Source organism: Macaca mulatta, chromosome 1, assembly GCF_049350105.2.
Source record: "Macaca mulatta isolate MMU2019108-1 chromosome 1, T2T-MMU8v2.0, whole genome shotgun sequence".
Lineage (NCBI taxonomy): Eukaryota > Metazoa > Chordata > Mammalia > Primates > Cercopithecidae > Macaca > Macaca mulatta.
In genome coordinates this window covers 75,573,265-75,600,863 of record NC_133406.1, presented here as the reverse complement: position 1 = coordinate 75,600,863, position 27,599 = coordinate 75,573,265, and the positions used below count along the sequence as shown (strand labels likewise).

Below are 27,599 nucleotides of genomic sequence, written 5' to 3'. Positions count from 1 at the left end.
TGTTATCGAGTGATGTGGTGATGTAGTTAGCTATTATCTGTTGTTGCATTTTACTTTATGATTCTACCTCCTACATAAGCCCTTGAACTCCAATTGATGTCTCTGTAGCCCCATAAGACTACAGAAGATTGGCTCTGCTTTTCAGCCTCTTAACCGCCACTTGGATTCTTGGTTTCTTAATCCTGCAGTGTCTCAAAAAACAGAAATGCCTCAAGAGGAAGAGCAGTGGAGCCTGATAGGCATTTGTGACTTCTTTTTAGTTTCTTGGGCCTCAAGGTGTGACAGCATTGTTAGCTCTTCTATGTATTTTAACAGGTGGTCTTATATGGTTTTTCTGGTTGTTTTTGGTAGGAAGATCATTTCAGTAAAATCTATTCCTTTGTAGCAGGAAACAGAAGAAAGGGAAAAATCCACTCATTATAGTTATCTGTTTGGACCTTCGGGTATCACTTTCATTGCCATGTCCTGATACTTCTGACCAAAGTCTCTCTGAACTACTTAGAAGCAAACAAATCCTCACTGATTTTCTTCTTTCTCTTAAGTAGATCTTTAGGTCTTTAAATATTCACGCTATTAACATGCATGAGAATATATCCTAAAGATAGAAGGGCCCCAACTAGGCCTCCTTACTCTCTAATCTCTATTATGGCCTAATACTGTGTAGGAGAAGTGTGGTCTTATCCGTATGATAGAAGGATAATATTTTGAAATAAAAGTGTTATCTCTGGAAGTGTTGTTTTCTCTGTGGATATATTATGTTTGTGTCTCTTCAATGGTAAAAATAAAAATGTAAATATTTTTAGTATTATAAATATTTCAAAATATTTGCATATTTCAAGGCCATTGAGTAAATGAGTAAATGAAAAACTAAGTTTGTAAAACTGATTTACTTTGATATCAACTATTTGTTCTAGCTTAATTCCCCTGAAGCTTACTTCAAGTCAAACTACTTTAATCTAATTTTTTGCTAAGTGTCCAATTAAGACTTTAAAAAATTCCCTTATGCACACATCTTGATCATTTTTTATTTCTGTGCTTTTGCTTATGTAATTTTTTTGTCAGATAACCTGTCTCACTCATATTTTCAATTCAATCAACTTAAGATCCTAACTACTATTAAGCACTCAACGTTTGCCTCCTCTAAGAAATTTGCCTTAACTATTTCTATCTGTCTCCCATCCTATTTACTGAACTTTTAGGTAGACAGCAAGCTTAAACACACACACACACACACACACACACACACACACACATGCACACATTAAGTAACCATTTTTTCACTTTTAATTACTCTTCAGATTCTAGTGATTTCATCTTCTATTTACTAAAAAAAATTATCTATTCATATTACTTTTAATACAGTAATGTTCACACATGAAAGATTCTGTGTTGAATCCTTGTTGAGAAGTCAATGAGCAAATTATCCAGGCTTCAAAAATGACAAAATGATTTTGTGTGTGTTCCCTTCTCCTGTTCAGTGATGTAAATAGTTTACAATAGTGAATAAGAATAAAGAACTAGTCTTTTCGTTTTTATTTTTAACTTAGTTTTCAGGTTTCCTTTATTCAAATGCGTTATTTCCACATTGGGAGAGGTATGAAAACTAATTTCTCTTAGGTAGTTTGGAACGAAATATAAACGCCTTGAAAATACATTAAACAGCACAGACTAATTTCAAGCTGGAATATAGGCTAACTATGGAACAACTCAAGCCTAGTAAATAATCATTATTTGATTTCATAGAGATTAGGCTTCACTTGCAATTTGTATGGTCTTATAATCCCCCCTACAAAGCAGCAAATTAACTTTTCAACTTAACAGGAAACACACTCTCTTATGTTTCCCCTTTACCTGCTTAAGTGATTTATTCTGACCAGTATGTGCAGTTTTGTCATTTCTTAATATAAGGATTCTTTAATGAACAGACATGTCACTTTGTGGCAAGGATTGCTTAAAGTCACAGTGTGCTAATGAACTGCCTCACTGCATCACATGATCATGACTATGAAGCTGAGAACTATAAACTCAACTCAATGTACTGGTAAGTGACTGTACCTGCCAGTACCAGCAGCAAGGTGATTCCCGCATTAATGAGTTGAAATATTTAGAAATGGAAGAGTGCTTAGCAGTCCCCTACTGTGCCCTGTGAGGGAGCCTGCTGGGGACACTGAGCCTCAAAAGGAGCAGGCAAAGTCCAAGCCCCAGATCAAGTTGAATTTCACTCCATTCCCACAGGAAAAAGCTTTGAATTACAAAATGAGAGTCATGAACATGTATGTGCTTGTCATGGTGCACTCTTCACTCTTTCTAGGACACACTAAATAACTATTCCCATGTCAGTCCAAATTAACGCCATTACTCTCATTTGAAATTTTTCATTGGCAGTAGTAAACACTGCAAGGTAGCTGAAGATGTAGCACAAAAGATGTGATGAGTTGTGGTTTTAAATAAGCTCAGAGACACTAGCTAAGTAGAATTTAATTTAATCCATGGAAAACAGAGCAACCTAAACAGCATTCCCCGGTGACTTGTTCAGTCATTCACTCAATTTTCAATAAAAATTTATCCTAATGCTTTGCACATTGGTTTATTAAAATCTGTAACTTGGAAAAAGTGAATTCTGATCCAGCAATACTGCCCCTTCCCAGGCATCATCATTACCTCAAATAGGTTCATATAATTTAGTAAATTATTGTTCCTAAAATGGAAGTGAAAATAAAATGGAAGAGAAAATCAGGGCAAAGTTAAAAGAAAAGCTGAAGTTAAAAAAAATAATAAATTAAAGATAAATTTAGCACAGAAAATGGATACTGTGCGGCTGTAACAGGTAAGCCATAAATGCGAAAAAACAGAGCAAAAGTGGGGATAAAATAACAAGATTCATAATGTCCCCAGATGAGAATACAATCTTGAGTTGACGACCACAACAATACATTGCATAAATAACCAATTATACTAAAGTTTACAGATATGAAAGATTATTTATTTCCCAAAAGGAACACTTTACCCAAGCAGCAATCAAAGATTGATCTCAGGATCAACCCACTTAGTGTATATCACAATCTAGATCTACATCATGTATAACTATAAATTAGTGAGACTAGTTAAAAATAACAGGCCACGATGCATGCATTCAAATGACAAATGGTGTTTTATGAGAATGACTTTGCTTATCTGCTAGTTTATACCTTCTATTAAAAGATTTTTTGAACTTATTTATTATTAACACATTCAATGGATTTCATTTATGCCAGGTACTCTGTTAGATGTTGGGTACAGGGCATTTATCAAGAAAGACAGTATTCGCCCTCAAAGAAATTAGAGAGCAGTGGAGAAGAAAGGTATTACCTGATTAACTACAGCAAAGCTGATGTGACTTTTGATTTCAGAAGAACTGAAGCATCTAATTCTGAAGGCTCTTAAGGTATATGCCTTTAAACATCCACAGTGGTACTCTTAGTGTTTTTGGTGGTCAGTAGTCATTCAGAATCAAGTTTGGAGAATAACATCAAGGAATTACCAGTTTTGGTCAAACATAAGGTCTCATTAAGTTTCTTAAGTGGCTCATATTGAGAATACAGAAAAGAAGTATATAAGTTGATGTAGTCTAGTAGTTTTCCAGAAGAAAGAGACAAACAACTTTCCCCAGTTATATTTTCCAAGAAGATTTCATCTTGATCTTCTCTCACCTTAATGCAAAGGCAGTTTTTACTCATCTGGACACCTCTGTAGTTATCATAAACTTATGTGTGTCTGGGGGAGAGGCAGATGGTGGTTAAGGACAATGATATTACTTACATACACTAGCAATAAAGAGCCTTAAGCATTCAAAAACTTGAGTCTCATGAGAAGATCAAAGTCATATTCCGAACAACAAAATGCTTAGAAGTTTTTACCTGAGTACCACCTTCTCTGGAAGAACAGAGAAGGTCAGGGTCTACAAAATCAATGAAGGCCATTCATGCCTGGTTCAATTAGGGGACATGGTTGCCATTTATACAAACCTGTGGGAGGAAATGCCTTCACAATCCAATGAAGATGGCCGATTACTTATTTTGTTCTAAGTTTAGAAACAACCAAAACCTTACAAAAGTACACAAAAGTGTTTAATAAATCTTCGTATAGCCAGTCATCGGCTTTAACAATAACCAAGTCTTGGTTAATCTTCCTTCATATCTACAGACGGTCCTCTATTTATGACGGCTTGACTTATGATTTTTTTACTTTATAATAGTGCAAAAGCAATACGCTGTAAACCAAAAATACAATTTTAAGACCCCCCCTCCCCCCACCAAACATCTGAATGAGGCCCTCCTCTTGGCCAAGGGTATTCCAAAGTTAACCTGAAAAACTAGCTCAGGCCACGATGGGATGTGGGGGTGGGGGCAGGGCATGGGGAATTGGACGTGCTTCATTATACCCTCCTCCCTTTGGAATTCAGGCACCACTGACCAGCATTAACATTAAAATAGAGATCTTAAGATTTTTCATAGCAATAAGATACCAAGTTTCAGCCTGAATATAGTACAGCATCACATGACAAATATCAGGCCTTGAAAGAAATTGAGGTGTTTTACCCTAAAATATATTTTTTGACATATTTTGAAACGGCCCTGCAAGGCTATCTCTTATGGGGAAAATCTACATTCTGTAGAGAACCTTTTTTCAGGTATTTTCACTGATCCAGGAGATAATTTACTGAGAGTCTGACACCTTTTTAAGTCAGATAAGAAACATTTACAATCTATGCTCTCTGAAGTCTGCCACCTGGAGGCTTCATCTGCATAATGAGAACCTTGGTCCCCTTATTTAACCCAGATACTGCCTTTAGATAAATTCTTTGAACCAATTGCCAACTGGAAGGTCTTTGACTCCAGCTATGACCTGGAAGCATCCCCCATATCCTCCCACCCCTACCCTCTTGTTTCAAGTTTGAGTCATCTTGCCTTTCCAGACTGAACCAATGTACATTTTACATGTATTTATGGATGTCTTACGTCTCCTTAAAATGTATAAAACCAAGTTGTATAGCTTGACCACCTTGGGCACATGCTGTCAGGACCTGTACTGACAGGGGCAGTGTCAAGGGCATGTCCTTAACCTTGGCCAAATAAACTTCTAAACTAATTGAGACTTGTCTTAGGGCTGGGTTCAAGTGGCTTATGCCTGTAGTCCTAGTACTTTGGGAGGCCGAGGCAGGCAGATCGCTTGAGTTCAGGCATTCAAGACCAGCCTGGACAACATGGTAAAACCCCGTGTCTACCAAAAGTACAAAAAATTTAGCCAGGCATGGTGGTCCATGCCTGTGGTCCCAGCTACTTGGGAGGCTGAGGTGGGAGGATTGCTTGAGCCTGGGAGGTGGAAGTTGCAATGAGCTGAGTTCACAACACTGCACTCCCACCTGGGTGACAGAATGAGACTGTCTCATAAATGTTTTTTTTTTTTTAAAAAGAGACGTGTGTCAGACACTTTTTGGTTTACAATGCATTCAATAGAAACCATACTTTGAGTATGCATACAACTATTTGATTTTTCACTTTCAGTACAATATTCAATAAATTACATGGGTTGTTCAATATTATAAAATAGGCTTTGTGTTAGATGATTTTGCTCGACTATAGGCTAATGTATGTGTTCTGAGCATATTTAAGGTAGGTGAGGCTAAGCTAAGCTGTCTGGTAAGTTAGCTGTATTAAGTGCTTTTAACTTACAATATTTTCAACAGGATATTTTCAATTTACAATGGAGTTATTGGGACATAACCACATTATAAGAGGGGAAGTATACGTGTTTCCACTCACTTCTTTGACTTTCAAATTAAATCCCAGCCATCATATCAATGCATCTGCAAATATTTCAACATTTATCTCTATAACTTTGTAAACCAAAACAATACCATATGACATCTAAAAAAAAGATAATCTTTTATACCACCAGTATCCAATCAGTGTTCAAACTTCCAATTGTTTCAAAAGATCTTTTATTTTACAATTTGTTTATTTAAATCAGGAGCTCAAAACTGTACACACACAGTGATTGATAGATAATGTCTTTTTAATAGGTTCCTTTTTTTCCCCTCAGTTTTGTAATTTATTTGTTGAAGAAACAGATCATTTGGCCTATAACACTTCCCAGAGTCTGGATCTCACTGGCCAGCAATTTTAAATTAAAGCTTTTATGATCAATAAATCACATTTCCTGTCCCTGTGTGCTATCATTGGATCCAACCCCAAAATCATATGCAATAAGTTTAGTGTTATTCTCTTCAGATACAAGAAACAAAGATTCCCTCAGGCTACCTCTAGCAGGAAGTTTTATTGTAAGGATACACAAGGGATGGGATTAAAGGATAAAGGAACCTCAAATGTTGAGTTAACTTCCAAGGATTCCAGGAAAAATCTAAGCATCGCATAAAAAACAGAAACCTCACAAAAGCCCAGCTTTTTGGAAACCAACTGTAGTTCAGAGCCATGCAGGATCTGACACAGCCCTGGCATCCAGATTATCTCTTTGCTCCCTTGGCAGCAGAGACTTGCAAATGTCTTCTCCATTTAAGAGTGCCTGTGTTTCTGCTCCCACACCCACTAGTCTGTGTCTGTTGCGTCTGTGTGCCTCAAGTTCAACAGTCTGAGGGGTTTCTAATTGGTCTAATCAGTCATTATTTCTCAGGGCAGAGCTTTTATGCTGAACTAGTTCACAATTTACACTTCAAACCATTCATCATCCAACTTACATGTTAGTCACCCTTAATTTGGGTACTCAACACTGGTCTCATCATTTGTGACCCAGGTGATGGGGTCAGAATATGGGTACTTCAGGGGAACCATTTATGGCACTGTTGGTCACCAAGGGCTGTGATTGTCACAGACATTCTCAGAGGTAAAAGACTCAAGTTTAAGTATTTGTTTGAAAATATATGTCTAAGAGATTTCAAATACATACACACAATAATTAATTCATGACTAGAGCTAGAAAAGTTTATAGTTTATTGAATCATAGCAAGTATATGTGTTTCATCTGTGTTTTCCTTTCAGAACTGTTAAGTTTTAAAATGCAGATGACTTCAGTTTCTTCTTCTGACACTTAAGAGAGAGAAAACTAGAGCGATTAAGAGATTCAAGGTCATTCATCAGCCGTGGAAGAATCCAGGACTCCAGTCAGTGGGGTCTTCTATTCACACTCACTTCACACCTTAATCTCAGTTTTACATTTCACCTTCTGTTTTCTGAAAACAAAACAGTAAAATGAAAAAAAAAAAAAAAAAGAACTTCAGAAACACAAGTTCTTAAATTCTCTATTTAAGTCTTCCTCTCTTAGCTTTAGTTCAGTTAATGTCAGGAGGTCATGGCCCCGGACTTGACTCATTTTTAGCCCTGTTCTCTGCTCTCCATCTACACTACTGCAGATCTTCTTGAACAATCACGATCAAGTCTGGGTAACATAGCGAGATCCCAGTTTTACAAAACATTAAAAAATTAGCTGGGCATGGGGGCATGTACCTGTAATCCTAGCTACTCAAGAGGCTGAGGCAGGAGGATCACTTGAGCCCAGGAGTTCGAGGTTGCAGTGAGCTATGATCACGCCACTGCATTCCACCCTGGGCAACAGAGTGAGGCCCTGTCTCTGAAAAAAACAAAAACAAACAAACAAAAAACCATAAACAAAAAAGCCAGTCTTGATTATGTGTGTCACTGGACACATGGCATATCTGGCAAATCTGCCTCCATTATGGAAAACCACAGCAAAACATCTTCATACAGGTAGGTGGGGTGGTTATAACATTCTGAATCAAACACAATTTAACCAAGAGAAGGACAATGAAGATGCCTTTATTCTTTTCTCTTTGCCAATTCACTACGCCAAAACTTAAAAGGGTTATAAGTTCACATGATGCCAAACTGAATGACAAAATTTAATAATTTTTCTTATTAAACTAAAATTTTAACTCCTAACAGGCACACATATAACTTATATGCTTAATTATTACTCTCCCCTCATAGAACTTGTTTTCCTTACACAGTTGCTAAGATCTTATTCCCTCTGGAAAAAAAGACCATGGCATTTAACCCCTTTCCCAATCCAGGTGCTAACTATACTTATTTTTCATTTTATTTATTTATTTGTTTTAGCTGAGTTGTTCATATGCCAAATTCCTATGGAAAAGGAGAAAAAGCACATTGTTTTTCAAACCTAATAAGTAATTTAATTAAAACTCATCTCATCGGGCCTCAAAATTGAACCACTTTTTAGCAGAAAAACAGCCTGGACCAAAGCCCATTTTGCAAAGACGAACTGGAGGAAGTTGAGCAGCCTGTAATGTAGGAAAACTCACATTGATGCCAGACTGAATCGGGTACATTATCCAATTCATAAAATTCCAACCAATGATTTTAACCTTATCTTGCTAATTTTTCTCCACAACAATGTTTAAAGAGACTCTGCCTGGAAAAATAAATGGCGCTAAAAGGATGGCAAAGCACTCTTGACAGCACATGGCACATTCTGATTTAGACCAAACTGCTTTTGGGAAACTACTGAAAGTTACAAATAGTGACCATTTAAAAAGACAAATTAAAGACACTAAAAGGAGTAATGTTATCCTAGTCAGACAGTAGATTTTAACATGTGTGTGTGTTGAAGATCTAGTTCTGTGTATTTTTCAGTGGTTTAAATCTTAGAGCATTAATGATAACAGCTAGGTACAGGCAGTGTTTATCCTAAACTCAGACATGCTAAAAGAAAGAAAGATTAATCTGATAAAGGCATCACTATTTCTAATCGGACTGATGGGAAAATGTAGTATTGGGTGTAAAAGGCAATGTCGGGTGAATTATAGTGAAGTGATGAACTACCTTGAAGCTGAAGCAATCAAATAGATAGCTCTAAAAATTACTATGGCATCTTTATTCAACAGTTTGGTGCAAGTGTCCCCATCTTGGCCTTTTTTTTTTTTTTTTTTTTTTTTTTTTTTTTTTTTTTTTTTACAAAGAGCAGAAGCACTTTGTTGTATTTGGTGAAATTAAATCTTAATAGGAGAGCCTCAGCTAAGGCTGCTGCCCTTCACTTACCAAAATTAAACACTAGACATTCATTTCCTATCAAAGAAAAGGAGATGACGTTTTTATAATATTGTCAATTCACAAAATTGTTAAAAATCCAAAAGAGTTAGCAAACATTAAAAAAATCCATTAACATATTTGTGTCTTTGCATTGCACATTCTTTTTAATTAGAAATAATGTACACCATTTGTTACTCATCTTTGTCTTTCTGTATAAATAATTTAGCAAGTAATTATTTCATCTTCAAGAAAAAAAGATAATTGCCTCTAAATTATTATGATTAAATAGAATAAAGTCAAGATGTTTTTGTAATTGGTAGAGTAGATCAAACAGTCCCTACTGGAGTGTTTTGTTTTAATACTTGGCTTTCATCTGGTTGCATTAAAACATCAAAAAACAGAAATAAAAAGAAGTATCCCACAAAAAGTACTCATAATCTCACCACCCAGAGATAACCACCATTAACATTTTTGCAACATACAAATGTGTACATAGACATACTAAATATAAGTGTGTGCAAGTGTGTTTTTATACATATACACATGTATATATGTATGTATACACACAGACATATATATATATTTAAGTGAAATAAGACTACACAGCATATTTTGAATCCAGCCTTCTTTTCCTAGAAATATATTGTAGGCATTTTTTTTAATTAATGGGTAAAGATTTATAACATTTTACTGTCTGCATAGTACTGCCTTATATGTGTTTCATTATTTAGCTAACTTACAAGTTATTTTCAAGTTATTTTCAATCTTTCATCATCATAAACAGAATTGATATATCTTTGAGTTAAAAGCTGGTTACACACAAATATGAGACATTTTATTTACATTACTTCATACTCTGGCTCTCAAATACCAGATAAATGCTCCAATGGGTAATGATACTTTATAAACCTTGGAAACGGCGATTCCAGTTGGTCTTATATACACATTTTCTATTAGCTCAGAAAATTTCATATTTCCCCTCATGTATTCCTTCAGAGTAGCTAAAAGGTAAGACACTGGTATCTGCATTTAACATATTAACTTCCAAGTTGAAGCACTCAGTGGGTAGAGAGGAAAGAATAACATAAAATTGAAGGAACGTTGCCTTGAATCTACCCTGTGCTCTTTCTAACAGCCTGGTGCTTTCTCCTCGCTTCTTGGTCTGAGAGGATAGCTGGGAGATTCTAACTAGCGTGATTTCTCATTTCTGCCCCTTTCCTTCAATTGCAGTGATCTTTGCTGTCTTCACCCTGTACATTCTTTAAATTTGGCCGAAAATGTCACAATACCTCCTATTAGACACACTTCAATTGTAACCACTGCTGTATTCTAAAATGCCTTAGAAATTGAATACAGTATCCACTGAGAGCTTATTTTTTGTTCTTGAGTTTTATATGGTTATCTTTGTTCTTATATATCGTAAACATTGATAATCAGAATTCTATATTTATTTCTTTGGTATTGTAAGATACTTCATACTTCAAATAATGTACATTATTCAGTATAATATTTGAAATGATACTGTATCATCACAGCACTGAGAAGTATTTTGGCTTTGGGGCACCAACAGTATTTTTTCACTGTATTGTGTAAAACTATTTATTGTATTAGTTAAAGATAAAGGGTATTTAAGGGCCAGGCATGGTGGCTCACGCCTGTAATCTGGCACTTTGGGAGGCCAAGGAGGGCAGATCACTTGAGGCCAGGAGTTCGAGACCAGCCTGGCCAACGTGGTGAAACCTCATCTCTACTAAAAATACATAAATTAGTCAGGTGTGGTGGCACTGCCTGTAGTCCCAGACACTACGGAGGCTGAGGCAGGAGAAACACTTGAACCCGGGAGGGGCAGGTTGCAGTGAGACAAGATCATGCCACTGCACTCTAGCCGGGGCGACAGAGCAAGACTCTGTCTCAAAATAAATAAATAAAAAAAAGAGTATTTTAGATTTTTAGTGTTCTATTTCTTAGTGTATTTTTGGCTCACTTTGGAGAAGATATCTGAAAAGTAAAATTCATTATCTTTTAAATGTTGAAAACCATTACACTAGAATGAAAGAAATTTATGGAGTCTTATTACATATAAATATTATTATAGCATGGTTTTTAAAATGCTTGATAGTTAAGTCAACCCCATTTGATTTTTAAGTGTTATTTAATATACTTTTTGAAGTACTTCTTAGCAAAAAGTCATACCTTTATACAATCTGTCCAGCTTTTGAATATAATTTTCCATACTTCGAGAAAAGCTCAAATGATGGTAATACAGTCTGGAAATCCTAGGAGGAAAAAGTTCAAAGATTACCACAGAGATCATAATGATTATGTTATTATCATTATTGTTATTATTTAGATTAAATTGCTAGACAGATGTCTTTCGACTGCACTTCAAATTTCCCATTATACTCTCAAAACAAAATTAGCAGGTAAATTTTTGAAGTTTTATCAGTTGAAAATCAGGCATACTGAATTTCCCGGCACATAGTCTTTAACAGTATGGATGTCACCTGCAAGCAAATCTGGGCAATGCAAACATCAGGCATATCCACCTGTCTTCAAGGAGTCACAATCTAAATTTTTTACCTTGGCTTCATAGGGGTTGGTACTTTGTTTTGTGCACAATAAATACTTGTTAACTGAATTGAGTGGAAATGGAAAGGTGATACACCCAAATCACTATCGTACACAGCAGACTATGTTCATTACCTCAGAAGTGATTCAAATGAATGGTAAGGGAGTTCAGAAGGAAGAGGAAAGAAATCATTTTTTGTTGTGTAACTGGAGAAGCAGCATTTGATTGAGCATAGAAATGGATGCTTTTCATGCATGTTAAAACAGGAAAAGTCATTAAAAAGGTAAGATACACTAAATCAACAATGAATGCTCTAAACGAATGGTCAGACTATATAAAGGTGTCTGTTTCTTCTTGGAAAGGAGGTCTATCGTTAATGAAGGTAATTTTGGCTGAGTTTTTTTTTTTTTCTTAAGAAAATGTAAGAGAAAAAGACCTATGCCCTGAGTCCAGCTCTTTAGAGGACCCATATATAACAAACACATGAAAAAATAAATGTGCTAAAGAACATGTGGACATGAGAGTGTCTCTGTCACTAGAGATCTGGTTCTCCACTCTGGTACAACAAAGCCTCTAGCCCTAAATACCTGCTTTTACAACTAATGCTTTTTCAAGCCCCAGGGAAAAGCTCCACATCTGTTGCTCTGTGTTTGTCATGCCCAAGTGACATGAAGGATGGTGGGTTGTGACAGACACTGCTTTTGAGTGCAAAGAGAATTTGAGGATAAAAATGCTTAGATAAAAGGCAAATTAATTAATATGAATGAAATCCTTCTTGGATAGCATGAATGCAATAAAATTTTACACAATGAAGTATCATTTTCCAGTGGTGCTGAGCATCTATATTCTTGCCTTCTCTTCATTACAAATTACAATTCTGGAGATAATCAGAAATCAGCACAGTATTTGCAACAATGCACATGGTATCTTTACTTTTTTCAATAGTAAATTATTCATATCACTCTTAAATTTGAGCATATAGAGTTTAGACATCTGCATGAAGCATCAGTGATTTTTTATGATGGCAACTTGATGAACACTGAAATCCAGAACTGCGAATAGCTTTATTTTTTTTAAATCTATATATATAATAATATTTCATTTAATTTTCAAAAAAGTAGACCTGCCTTACAATAAATGTTAAAAGAAGTTTTCAGTGAGAGGCAAATGATATAGGTTAGAAATTCAGCTCTACATGAAGAAATAAAGAGAAGGAATAAATGAAGAAAAAATAATACCTTTTATTTTTCTTATTATTAGTTGACCTAAAAGATAACAGCCTTTGTTCTAAATAATAATAACAACAATGTCATTCATGATTATTGCTTGTGGATAAGGAAAATGAATGACAGCAATGTTATAAGAAATAGGAGGAAGGAATTGGGAATAATCAGTTATAAGGTAACTGCACTACCCGTGAAGCAGTATAGTGTTATTTGGAAGTGGGCTGGGATTACTCATAAATGTATACTCCAAACTCTAGAACAATCACTACAGAAAAATTTTGATATGCTAAGAGTGAAAGAAAATTAAATTGTATAAAATGTTTAACTAAAACTAGAGAAGACTAGGAGTGGAAGACAAAAGCAAAACAAATAAGAAAGGGAAGATCAAGTTACAAATATGGTAGGTATTGATCCAACTATATTAATAATCACTTTAAATGTGGATAGTTTAAATGCACCAGTAAAAGAACAAGATGGGATAAAAAAAGAAGAACCAACTATATGTTGTCTACATGAAACTCACTTTAAATGTGAAAACACAGAGTAAAAGTAGAGATGCAGAAAGTTATACCATGCTAACATTAATCAAAATATAGCTGGAATAGTTATATTAATTTCAGACAAAATAGATTTCAGAATAAGGAAAATTACTAGGGATAAAGAGGGGCATTACATAGTAATAAAGTGTCTAGCAATAGAGTGTGAAAATCTATGAGGCAAAAATTGATAGAACTGCAAGGAGAAACAGACAAATTCATTATTGTAGTTGGAGACTTCAACACCCCTTTGTCCATAAGTGGCAGATCCAGCAGGCAGAATATAATTGAAGAGTACTACCATACAACTGTATATAATTGACATCTATAGACAGCTTAATCCAACAACAGCAGAATACACATTCTTATAGAGTTCACACTGAACTTTCACCAAGATAGACCACATCCTGGGCCATAAAACACACCTTAACAAATTTAAAAGAATAGAAATCATACAACGTCTGCTCTCAGACCACAATGGAATTAAATTAGAAATCAGTAAGAGAAAGATTGCTGGAAAATCTCAAAATATTTAGCGATTAAACAATGCACTTCTAAATAACACATGGGTCAAAGGAAAAGTCTCAAGGGAAATATAAAATATTTTTAACTAAATAAAAATGAAAATACAACCCATCAAATTTGTGAGATGCAGCAAAAGCAATGCCTAGAGGAAAATGGATAGCACTAAATGCATATACTAGAAAAGAAGAAAAATCTAAAGTCAATAATCTAAGCTTCCACTTAGAAAACTATATTAAAAAGAGCAAATTAATTACAAAGTAAGCAGAAGCAAAGAAATAATAAAATCAGAGCAGAAATCAATAAAATCAAAAACAGGAAAACAATAGAGAAACTCAACAAAATCAAAAGTCTGCTCTTGCAATCATCAACACAACTGATGAACTCCTAACCAGGTGAACTAAGGCAAAAGAGAGAAGACACAAATTACTAATATCAGGACTGAAAAATGGGCCATCATTTCTAATCCCATGAGTGTTAAAATGATAAATATTATGGCCAGACACAGTGACTCATGCCTATAATCCAGTACTTCAGGAGGCCAAGGCGGGAGGGTTGCTTTAGCTCAGGAGTTCGAGACCAGCCTAGGCCACATATTGAGACTCCATCTCCCGAAAAGTTTAAAAATTGGCTAGGTATTGTGGTGTACACCTATAGTCCCAGCTACTCAGGAGGCTGAGGTGGGAGGATTGCTTGAGTCTGGGAGTTTGAGGTTGCAGTGAGCCATGGTTGTGCCACTGCACTCCAGGATAGGTGACAGAGTTCCTCATAATATTCCCTTATATACATACATAGCAAGACCCTCTTCTCATAAAAAATAATAAAGATTATATACCTATAGGAATAAATTTTATATATATATAGAAAATTATATATAGAGGAATAAATGAATACATATAGAAAATTATACATAGAGAATTTTTATATGTAACCATTACATATATAATTTATATACATAACGTATAAAATTTTATATAATATACAATATTTATATATCAAAATTTAATGTTATATAAAATTTAAAATCTATTATATCATATAAAAGTTTATATATTATATATAAATTATATGCTTTAATTATGTATAAATTTATGTATAAGACTTTCTTTCTATATAATTTTCTATATATATATAAATTTATACATATATATAATTTTATTTTACTATTTTTTTAAGAGAAGGTGTCTTGCTATGTTGCCCAGGCTGGCCTTGAACTCCTGGGTTCAAGGGATTCTCCCACCTCAGCCTCCCAAGTAGCTGGGACTACAGTTGTGTGCCACCATTCCCAACTTTATTTTAAAAAACTGAATCAATAATAAATAAGCTTCCAAAAAGGACAAGATGGTTTCACTGGTGAATTATACCAAATAAGGAAGAAATGATATCTATTCGCTGTAATTTGTTCTAGAAAATAGAAGCATAGGAAACACTTTCAACTCATTCTGTTTTGTAATCTGTAAAATGGGGATATCTACCTCACAGGATTGTTGTTTAATCACAGGATTGTGATTAAACAAGACAAAATATCTGGCTCTTCACACAAGTATTTTCCTCTCTTATTCCTTAAATAATAGAAGTCTATTAATATTATACCTACCATGTTCTTTCAGAAATTAAGTAAATTCCATCAGCACTTACAGGAGACTAATTTTGGGGCAATAATGTGGTGAAACAGGACTTTGATGATACCATCCCATCAGTAAAACTATTTTCAGTAAGAGTATTCAATAGATGCCTATTCATTTGTGTTAAATTATCCGTGTGTAATATTGTGGGAATATAATATAATGTGAAATAGATATACAAATGAGAGAAAAATAAATATAAATAGAAGTTCTAATATTTTTTCCTTCATTTCTGTGGATCTTCTTGTGTACTTAATTTTGGACTCATCTGATCTAATGAAGCATCGCTTAATTCTGAGTTAGACCTTCTTTTGTGTATTTAAGTAACATTTTGGTGTCTGCAACATGTCTGACACTGTGTTAGCTTCCAACCAATGGTAACCAAAACTTGGTCTTATCTAGTGTCAGATAATAGTGCAGATAAACAAGGACTGACCCCTTCAAGTACCTACCTTCTATGTCCTCCAAAACAAAATCTTTCAGAAACTCTTTATTGCTCTTATTTTTAAATCTAAAATCTCACATTCTTACATAGCTCTAATCAACCAATAACTGTGACCTCTGGTACAGGAAGAGGTGAAGATACCATCAGGAGAGCTTTGGTTTTGGGAGAAATCTGGTGCTGATTCGCATTTGTTTAAAATTTGCCTCTGATACGATAAAACATGTCATCCAGTCATGGGAAACTATGAGCTCAAGAAAACCACCTGCACACTTGCACAGTGTCACTTTTTAAATGGGGGTTGGGGAACTGCTTTTCTGAAAAATAACCTCATCAAGAAAAAACACTGGGGATGGTAATTTTAAATGCTGCCATAGCCCTTGCTTGCCAGAGCAGACAGCTTCTGCTATTAGGATGCCCAGCCAAACACAAATAATCCACTGCCAAAATGAGCTCCTTGGGACAATTTAGGAGTCTTTGGAAGTGAACGGCTCTCTGAGCTGGAATGCAGCCCAGGTCCATTTTCAAACCCAAGTCAAAATGACAAAGAGCACATTTCCTGGGCCACTCACCCCCTAAGTGTAAGATTACTTTAGGTTGGCAGCTGCACTGTTTATCTAGTTATTTAAGGCTTTTCACCAGATACTCGCAACTGAGTGCTTAAATACTTCAATGTTAGTAAGCAGGACAGCGCTGTTACACCATAGGAGACAAAACTTTTGAGATTAGAGAGATAAGATGAAAATCAAGGGCTATGCACATATTTTTCAGCTAGCTTATAATGTCTTATATATTCTGCTTTAAAATATGGCAAAGATTTTTCTACTAGAGTTAGAAAAAGGAGCATGGCAAGAACTTCTGGCTGCATATAAATGCTGTTTTAATCAAAAATATTTCCTTATGTCCTGAACAAGACTTCAACTAAATCTGGCTAGCAGTGGAGACTTTCCAGATTCTTTAAATGAGAGTTTATAGGCAGGTTTAAAAGATCAACTGGCATTATTCCTCCAAGATCAAACTTTGCTCTCATTGCATATAAAAAAACTGTGATGACATGAAGATCTCTACAATTCTGATAAAAGAATATACAGGAAACTGTTACAGTTGTGGGACTTATTCCCTTCTTTCTGTTCACTGTTTTCAGGAAAATATCCTCAAGTATTCAATCTTTGTTACTTGTGTTGTTCTAAAGCCCAGAGATTTAGGATTTATTATGCATTCTTCAATCAAACCATTTGTACATGTTCCCAAAGAAGAAAATTTTAGCTGATGAGTTGATGATCCATTATCAGGCTGAATCTAAACAGGAAACCAAGTTCATTTGCATATCGTGTGATGCCCAGAGTCTCACTGGAGATTGCAGGGGTCATGTGAAAACTTTCTTATTACTTCTACTCAGAGGCAGTACTGCTTTGGGGTCAAGCTGCCTGGGTTTGAAATCCAGGTTTATCTTTAAGGACATTGTGATCTTGGACAAGTTATTTAGCCTCTGCCATGCTTGTTTCCTAATTTCAAAACAGATAAAATAACATGGAAATATAAATACATGAGTTCATCCATGTAAAGCAATTAAAACAGTGTCCAACACATAGCAAGTACTTAACAAGTGTTAGCTATTCTCAAACTAAGAAACTCAAATATACTTTTAAAAAATTGTAGATGAATAATCCTAAATAGTTGCTAATCAAAAGTCATTTATATTTGACTTTAGTATACACATTCCTGCTTTTATTTCAACATGGGTATATCTAAATTGCAAACTTATCTATTTGAGTTTCTACTGATTCTTTTGCTGTTTTTATATACTGTATCTTCCTTCTTAATAGTCCTATCTGTCGGCCAGGTGCAGTGGCTCATGCCTGTAATCCCAGCACTTAGGGAGGTTCACGGGGGCAGATCACAAGGTCAAGAGATCGACACCATCCTGGCCAACATGCTGAAACTCCATCTCTACTAAAAGAACAAAAATTAGCTGGAGGTGGTGGCATGCACCTGTAGTCTCAGTTACTCGGGAGGCTGAGGCAGGAGAATCACTTGAACCCAGAGGCAGAGGTTGCAGTGAGCTGAGATCATGCCAGTGCACTCCAGCCTGGTGACACAGCGAGACTCCATCTCAAAAAAATAAAAAAAGTTCCTCCTGTCTTTCTCTTATTTCTCATATTTAGTCCTTTCCCCATCTTTATGGACTTGACAGACCCACATGACAGACATACAAACTGAAGGATAAATGATCGCGTTCCTTGTTTGACTAGTTCACTGTACTCAGTGGCATATGTATTAGGCCATAATAAAAGTGATACAAGATATAAAGATATATCAAAAGGAATAGATTTAATTATAGAAACAGATGTAGACATAGAAAGGCAGAGGTACATGAAAATGTGGTTTCAACTATTTAATTACAACCCAAAACACAAAACATGTCATCAAAATAAACATACCTGAAATGGAACATCTAACTAGATACAATGTGTTAGAATGATCCATAGCCTGTTAGTGGTTTTATCATAGAGCTAGTGATACCAAGGTAAGCGATTCCGGCAACATTATTTTCATATACAAAGATGTGCCAATTTAAAACGGAGAAAGGCTACATGAAACTGGCCCTAAAGGGAAAATTTGGCTTGCTTGTGGTTAATTTGTGGGAAAATATGCTGCGAAAAATGTTCAGAGACAGTATCAGAATGGTTTAAGGAGAACCAAATGAAATGGAGAATAACAATTGCAACTGGGACTGCAGCATTCCTAAGTTTTCTCCTACTACTACACTAAGTGTTTCTTACTAGGAGAAAAGCTGAATGCATCTAAATAATGAGGTACTGCAAGAAAATTCTCAAGAAGGGGAGTAACTGCTAAGAGCCAGGTTACATTTTGTTCACAGCTGTATTCCCAGGATTTAGCACAGTGCCTACTGCAAAGTAGGGACTTGACTAATGTTATTTAGCTGAAAGAATGACTAAATAAATGAATAAACCGATGTGGCCCTGGGGAAACCGTGAACTTGTTAAAAGTTTGAGCCTTCTGGAGTAGCACATCCTTACTCTCTCACTCAACCCTGTCACTCTAGAAATCAAGTGAAGGAAATGGAAGTCGCATGCCCTGGACATCATCAGGATCCTCCCAAAGTCCACACATGGAAATCTTTCCTTTTCCAGCTAGTAGATGCTGTGCCAGGTCTCTCTGTATGTTCAATTACCTGGGTTTCAAAGTATTTGTGGGAATGACAGAAATCAGGAAAGAGAGAATGAATAGAGAAAAGTGAATGACAGATTTATCTATGGGGGACAGGGAAGCTCTATCAGTTTTGTTTTGTTCCCAGTACTGTCACAGGGCCTGAAACACATCATATGAGATCTTGTTTAAATAGAAATGCAGGACTTCTCAGAGTGACCCTATTTTGGGAGGAAGATAATGCCTAGATTTATCCATAACATGATGGTGTGTTCAATGATGACTTCTTTATAAGAACACTGGAGATCCTCACGATTCACAGGTTCCTTATTTGAAATTTGCCAACTTACTAAAATTTATTTGTAACCTCGAAATTAATATTCACAGTGTTTTTGTGGATAAACTGCAATCTAACTTAAAAGGCAGACAAGATTGAGAACCTAATTTAGGAGTAAGCGCCTGTAACAATTGCTGAGCCTTGGCCAATCCCAGTAGTCATAATACTTCAGCCACTCATACACCCCTGAGTGTTCAAACTGTGTTCAAATAAGGCAAACGCTGAGCTCTAACCGATCCAGCTGTTTCTGTACCTCACTTCCGATTTCTGTATGTCACTTTACTTTTTGTGCCTATAAATTTGTTCTGACCATGAGGCACCCCTGGAGTCTTTCTGAATCTGCTGTGATTCTGGGGGCTGTCCAATTCACAAATCCTTCATTGCTCAATTAAACTCCTTTAAATTTAATTTGGCTGAAGTTTTTCTTTTAACAACCCTAAGTGTACTGCTGAAATTCTGCCTAGTGTTCCTTAAGTGTAATGTGGAAAACATACATGATGGATAAGCTTCATTCAAGCATGAGTTATAGTGCTATTGGCCACAAGTTCAATGCTAATGAGTCAAAATATATGTCAGTTAGGGTGTTTTTAAATGGAAGCACACATAAAACACTATTATGCAATGATTGGTTGGCAAAAATGTTGACCAAAGCCTAGCAGAAACGTAATCCTATTTTCCCTGTAGGAACAATGGTTCATTATTCACCAATTCAGTGTTTGAGGTGACTTTATGGAACATAACTACTGCAAATAACAAGAATTGACTGCTATAAGACAGTCAAGCTCTTTCATGACACACTCACTATGGCATAAACTTGTATGTTCTACCAGAATATCACAGATACGACGACTCCTGAGATACGAATAACATTGAACAAGCCACTAAATGAATGAGAATATGAATACATAAAATGAACTAATGAGTTGAAAATATTGTCTACTATTATTTAAGGGGTGAATTGTAAATAATCCTTTATGAACACTAACACTAACCATATATAGATTATAACCAGACATTTAGGTTAATAAGAAATATTTTTCATTTAAGTATAATTTCACTGACATAAAAAATAAGGTAGTGAATAAGCGAAGCATTATAAATAGTATTCTCATGATCCTCTGCTAAACCTAGATGTTCATATTACCATCAGGAATAATCATGTTTTCTAAACTAATTTCTTTCTGCTCTTTTGAAGGATTGGTTTATAAACATTCATTTATTCATTCACTCTTTTAAAACATATTAATCAAGTGCCGACTTAAGCCAAGCAGTATTCTAGGGAGTAAGAATACAGCAATGAACCAGTCATGCAAAAATTCCTGTCTTCATAGAACTTAAATCTCCAGTGAGGAGAGACAGACAAGAAACAAGTGAGTTATATGATAATAAGTGCTATGAACATAAGACAGACTAGTGGAGAAGGACTGAGGGAATTGGGAAAGGGATTGGAATTTCAAATCAGGTGGTCAGGAAAGGCTACCCTGAGGTGTCATTTGGGGACAAACCCGAAGGAGGTGAGAGTGTAATCATGCAACCTCAGATCATAGTTACAGCCACCAATTTTTCACTGTAACACTAGGGTCACTTCAAGTTACCAAAACCTGATAAGCTTTGTCAAAAAGATTGATTTATTTGCTCTAAGATTTTTTTGGGGGGGAAAGTTTTCCAGCATCTGAAACCTGTTAATGCATTTGGGATTTGCAATGCAGAATGTAGAGCCACAGCATCAAGCTATGAAATAGTAGGCCTTTTCTCTGTAGGTGGCAAGAGAAGGGCACCATAGCCTTGCATATGGAAAGACTTCTGTTAATTTCACTTCTTTCAAGAGACACTGTCAAATCCTGATGCTGTCATCACGCAACATGCATTGATTTCACCACAGTCCCCAAGGAAGAAGTATTTAATAGTCCAGCCAGTGAATGGTACCTAGCCCATAATTTCTAGTTTCCATTCGTGTATTTATATTCTTTAGGCAGCAATGCCCAAGAGAGACATTGCATAAATAAAGAGAACTATTAATAATGGTTACCTATTTCTTTCATTGATACCACAAATGGTATCTAAGGTTAAAAAGTAATTAGAAAAAATTCATATAGAAATAACACTTGATGCATTGTCTGGGCAGGTGGCAGCTGGCAATTTTTTTAAAGATGGCAATAACTAGCTTTTGTTAATGTTGGTCTTCTTTTTGTAACTCTGGGCTCTGGTGAGGAAAAGTGATCCTTCTCCAAAAGGAGAGCTAACAGAGTACATTTTTCATTCATTTTTCTTGAAATTGTTCATGTTTAAGTTTTTGTAATGGGATTTATTATTATTTCTTGGTTAGCTGGAGGGGAGGCCATTGCATAACATATCTTATTCATTTTCTAATTACCTCCTGAAAAGGCAAATACTCCTGAAACAATAAGCTGGTTAATTTAAAAGGCATAGCTAATGAAAATGAAGGGCAACTTTAGACTTATTTTAAAATCTTTAAATGTGCAAATCATACCCTTCGAATCAACTAGTCATCAAATCTCAAAATAAAAAGCAATATTGCCTTGTCTTCATAAAAGGCAGTTTATCTCCTTCTGTATACCATTTTCATCAAACAGTGTTTTCTACTTGTTGGTTTACTCTTTTACTGTGAGAATGTGTTTGATAATGTGTGGTATAAAAATCAAGAAATTAGTCTCACAGCAGGGAGTCTGCTAGCAACACCATTTTAATTTTATCCTGCAAGCAGTCACAGAAAACATATTAATTGCAGTTTAATTTATGCAACAAATATTTCATTTTAATTATGCTTAATTTTTGTCAAGCTATAAAAATGTCAATAGTTCTGACATAGTTTTTTCTTATCAGATTTTTTAAATGAAAGAATTAAAATCAAGTGCTGTTTCTAAAAGAAACTATGAAAGATTTCTAATTACTGCTTATGTTTTTGAAAAATTGCTAATCCAGTAGCCCCAAAATAACATCTGGGAACATGTTAACTTGAAGCTTTCTTACTCAACATTTATAATTCTTAATAGTATACATGCATCATTAATATAATGGAATTCTCAAAGGAAAGATTTTTTTTTGTAATTATAGGATATATCAATAACTGTCATTGAATGGTGCATTTTCTCTATAGAAGTGTTTTTGTTAATTCCTCTCAGGAAAATTGAGAGAAGAATAAGTGAAACTGATTGCTACTGACACACCACATTGAAGAATAGTCACCATTAACAGAAGTAAAAAGAAAAATGTCAAACCACCAAAGCTGAACAGCATTAATTATATTCAGCAAATATTTATTAAGTTCTTAGTAGGTGCAAATCCTTCCCAAACATTAAGTCTCAAGTAAAAATGCTTCTTCCTCCAGGAAATCCTTCTCTCTTCAGATGTAAATTAAATTTCCCTACCCTGAATGCCTATGGTGCATAATCATACCTTTCTCACAGTCCTTTTATATTTTTTTGTTTGGCATCACAGTAATTCCCCCTGCAAATTTCATCTCATCCACTAGACAGTAAGGTTCCTGGGGGTAGAATTCAGGCTTTTGTGTTTATATCCTACATCTACCACATTCAAATATACATAAAAACGAACACTATATGTATGAATAAAATATTCTGGAGGGGCGACTGGCTTTGTCGGGTGAGCATGTGGAGGTGTTCCTGTGGCTGGACGTGATTGGCGATTCGCAGCATCCTCGTATCTTCTAACAGCTCAAAATGCAGGTCTTCGTGAAGACCCTGACTGACAAGACCATCACCCTTGATGTGGAGCCCAGTGACGCCATCTAAAATGTGAAGGCCAATATCCAGGATAAGGAAGGCATCTGCCCCGACCCGCAGAGGCTCATCTTTGCAGGCATGCAGCTGGAAGATGGCCGCACTCTTTCTGACTACAACATCCAGAAAGAATCGACCCTGCACCTGGTCCAGCATCTGAGAGGTGGCTGTTAATTCTTCAGTCTTGCATTTGCAGTGGCCAGTGATGGCATTACACTGCACCAGAGGCATCTGCCCCCACTTAAGTTTAGAAATTACAAGTTTCAGTAATAGTTGAACCTGTTCAAAATGTTAATAAAAGTTTTGTTGCATGGTAGCATAAAAAAAATTCTGGATGTTATACTTTTGGAAAAACATTATTTCAAAAGTCCTTCTATAAAAGTTGTATATACCTGTACTTTGAAATTATTCATTAGAAGACTTCTAGTTTTAGGATGGTGGTGAATTTCTTGCCCTGTCTCATCCTCTCAGAAATGCATCCCACCTCTCCGCATTCAAAAAAACGTGGACAATTGTAAACATCCAGTAAGCTACATATTCATTGAAACCAGAAGACAGCAGTGACCCCAAATTATAACTTATATTGGAAAACAGACAGGGAGTGGTACCAGACTTACAAGGAATGAAGAACAGTGACCTGTTCAGAGGGGGACACCAATGACATCCCATCCTATTTTTCCTACTCAAAGCCAGAAACCTCAGGTACTGGAATCTTCAGATATCTCAGAAGGCATAGATGATGCACAGGGCTTGGTTAAAAGCCTACATAAAAAACACTTACTCTCCAAGCTCCCTCCAGGTTCTAACACTCCAGGAAAATCTTCCTCCCCTTCTCCCCTCAGGTTCAGGAGGTTTATGATCTGGGGAGTTTGGGTGAATGGGTGAGCAGCAGGCACCAGGCACAAGGTATGACACTATACTGAAAATTAAGTGAAAGTATTCATACTGAATGGTGAGAACATCATCCTACTCACTACCTCAATTACCAATTCCCAGAATAGTTGCCCACCTGGCAAGAGATTAGAGAATTTTTTGTTGGAAAAACTGAATGGCCATAGGTAGTGACCCACCCGCAGAAAGTCACTTCTACAGTGAAAACCACCAGTCAACCTGGCTCAGGAAGGACAAGGAATTCAACTAACATTTCTGTGCTTTATTTTAAAGTATGAATGAAACAGCAAAAGATCAACAGATGTCTGAGGAAAGCATCTAACATAAAAGAGAGCGAGAGAGATAAGTAAACAAACAAAAAACCAATTTAGATGAAGTTGAGATGATGCAAAAAGCAGAATAAAGCATCACTAAAATCTAAAATAAACTTTCTGAGAGACATCAGAAATGATATTGCATCCATTAAACAAGTACAAGCTGCTATTTTAAAAAGAGAAAAGCTTTAGTGAAGTAAAAATATGAGAGCAGAAAACATAAGTTGACAGAAAAACTGGAATTTAATGCCAAAGAACTCTTCTAGAAAGTAAAACAAAAAGACAATACAATGGAAATAGGAGATATAAAATTCAAAAAGAAGTTGAAGAGCAATTAGAGAATTTGATTTCTGACTATAGGAGCTCCAGTAAAAAGGATCTGAGAAAACAAAGAAAAAAGAATTAGTAAAGAAATAATGCAAAGAAAATTTTTCATAAAGTAGAATGACAGATAACAATGGCTTAAAACTTTTAACATACAATTACACATCAAAACAATTTATCAATTACGTGTAGGATGAAATTTTCAGACAGAAAGATTATATTGAAAGATTTTTACAGGGTGTGGAGAAACTTCAACAAGAGATGTGAAGAAAATTAAGCAAAGGGAGAAAAAGTTAAGTAATAACTCCATGGAATATAAAAAGTTACACAGAAGAAACATCATCATGGAACACTTATTGGTTTAATAAGAAACAATCTTTACATAGTAAAAAAAAAGTAAGAGCTGAATATTTGCTTACTCAAGACATATATTCTAAGAAAACATGGAGATGATAGCATAAGAGAGCTAAATCCTCATCTACCATAGTTGAAGGTCAATGCCTAACATAGAAATTGATAAATCAAGAGATAGCCTATTATTTGGAAGATCAAAGAGCTGAAAGTGGTGGCCTCTGAAAAGGAGGACTGACATGTAGGGAAAGAGTGAGTTAGCAGTCTGCCACTTTTCATTACAAATCTTTGAACATATTTCTGTTTATGCATGTTTTTAACTTTTATATCAATAAAGTAAAAAATAAGTGCACCAAATATTTACTGTTCTTAGAATTATATTTCCTTTCTACTTGGACACTTATTTATCAACTGTATTCCTCTTGGTAATTTATATCCTTTTTTTTTTTTTTTTTTTTTTTTGAGACAGGGTCTCACTCTGTTGCACAGGCTGGAGAGCAGTAGTATGATCGATCAAGGCTTACTGCAGCCTCAACTTCCCATGCTCAAACAATTCTCCCACTTCAGCCTCCACATAGCTAGGACTATAGGTGTGTGTCACCATGCCCAACCAATTTTTTAATTTTTTGTAGTGATGGGGTCTCACTGTGTTGCCCAAGCTGGTCTTGAATTGCTGGGTTCAAGCCATCTGCTTGCCTCTGCCTCCCAATGTGCTGGAATTACTGGCATGAACCACCACATTTGGCCTGATGTCCTATTTTTAAAGTCATTTATACAAAATATGTAGTTACATTTATCTTACATACCTAGATGTGTGGTTTCTCTTATGTTATTAATTATTACTCACATCTGAACATTTTTACATTTCCTATAAGCAAGTCTAGATATTAAAAGATGTTAGAATGCAGATAAGATAGCCAACAGAAATTAGTATACTTTAGAATACTAACCCCCTCTACAAGCTTTGGGAAAATTATGTACACATTTACTAATCTATGCACAATATTTAATGTCTATATTTCTACCAAAATTATTCTAAAAGCTCTCTTTTCTGAACCAGTGTCCTTTCCCCCAACTAAATCAAATTAAGAAAGCAACGTGAATTTCCTCACAAACTATTTCATACTTGGATGCCCTTGAACTTTACTGAAACTGAAATAAAAGACATGTGTAGGTAAGCTTTGGTTTTCAAACCTAAGGAATGTCTATTTGCTATTACTATTCAAAGCACACATAAATATAGCTAATTTATTTAGACTTTATAAATGAAAGTCAACTGCAAGAATATTGATTTAATACATACAAAAATTAGTCTTAATATTTAATACATTATTTCATTATCATCTTTGAACAATATCAAAATTAAAGATTGAGAGGATAGAATAGAACAATTTAAATGATTGTTGCCTCCTTAAAACTCTGTGATAGACATAGTCACACAATTCAGTAGAAAAATAATTTCTTGAATAAAGTAAAATTCAACTGTGTATGTATTGTCTTGACTTATACTACTTTTGTTCTGCAAATAAGAATTTATCAGAAATAAAATAATGAGCAAGTATATTTTTGCTGACCAATGTATAATAACTGCTAATTAGTTGATATTGCTTTTTAAATTGCACTTGTAAAACTAAATAATTAATCTTATATTCTTAGTAAATGAATTACATGTAAGTTGCTACACTTCAGAAACTTTGACCTGTTAAGTAAATTAACCACTCTTATAATGTTGCTTACACTATTACCTTATTTAATAAAACCCTTTTTGTAAAAACATAAAAGTAATTCAATAAAAGAATAAATAAATCAGGTACAAAGTAGCAAGTATATATAACATGAAGTTCTGATGTGGACAGGCAAAAATAGTTTACTAGAGCATTAACATGCTCTTCTATCCATTAGCAGCTTGAAGATAAACATGACTTACTAGTAGGAAACGTCTTTCAATTAACTTTGATAAGTTAAAAGGGCTTGAAAGGAATCAAACTCCCCCACAGGTAATTCATAGCATCTTTATTAACAAAAAAGAGGTAGAATGTTCTTGACTTTATCTAATTTTACTAAGTAAAATTTTGACAAATATATATTCACTTAAGAAAGGAAAAGACATGTAAGAGTTGTTTCATATTGAAATCGCATTGAAATTCCACTTTATCATGAACATATTAATATGCTAGACTGAAATAATTACAAGTTGTAGATTTCTTTTATGAAAACATTCTTTAGCAATGTAGGTTATGATATTAATCCATAATGCTTTACGTATCCCTTATGTTGACATATTTTTACCCAATATAAATTACAATATAGGTGTTAACTACCATTAGTAATACATCTAGAATCCCATTAGTTTCCAAGAGCTTGGATATTAATGGTGAAGTATTTCAATTAGTTTTGTCTGCTCTCCAACTATATGGGTAGGGCCTATCCAAATTTTCAAAACTGTTAATCTGCTAATGTGATTTAGTATA

The 27,599-nt window shown here is 35.1% G+C and overlaps 1 protein-coding gene across 2 annotated transcripts in view; it reads right to left on the bottom strand.

The window, feature by feature from the left end:
• Positions 1 to 6,971: 6,971 nt before the first annotated feature.
• SPATA17 (spermatogenesis associated 17) overlaps positions 6,972 to 27,599 on the bottom strand; it is a 229,228-nt gene continuing 208,600 nt past the window's right edge. For both annotated transcript variants that reach the window (XM_015116149.3, XM_077987022.1), the window contains 2 exons: positions 11,253 to 11,335; positions 6,972 to 7,225 (listed from right to left, as the gene is read on the bottom strand). In XM_015116149.3, the coding sequence (XP_014971635.1) occupies positions 11,255 to 11,335 (81 nt within the window). In that variant the 3' untranslated portion in view covers positions 6,972 to 7,225; positions 11,253 to 11,254. The remainder of the gene's footprint in view (positions 7,226 to 11,252; positions 11,336 to 27,599) is intronic.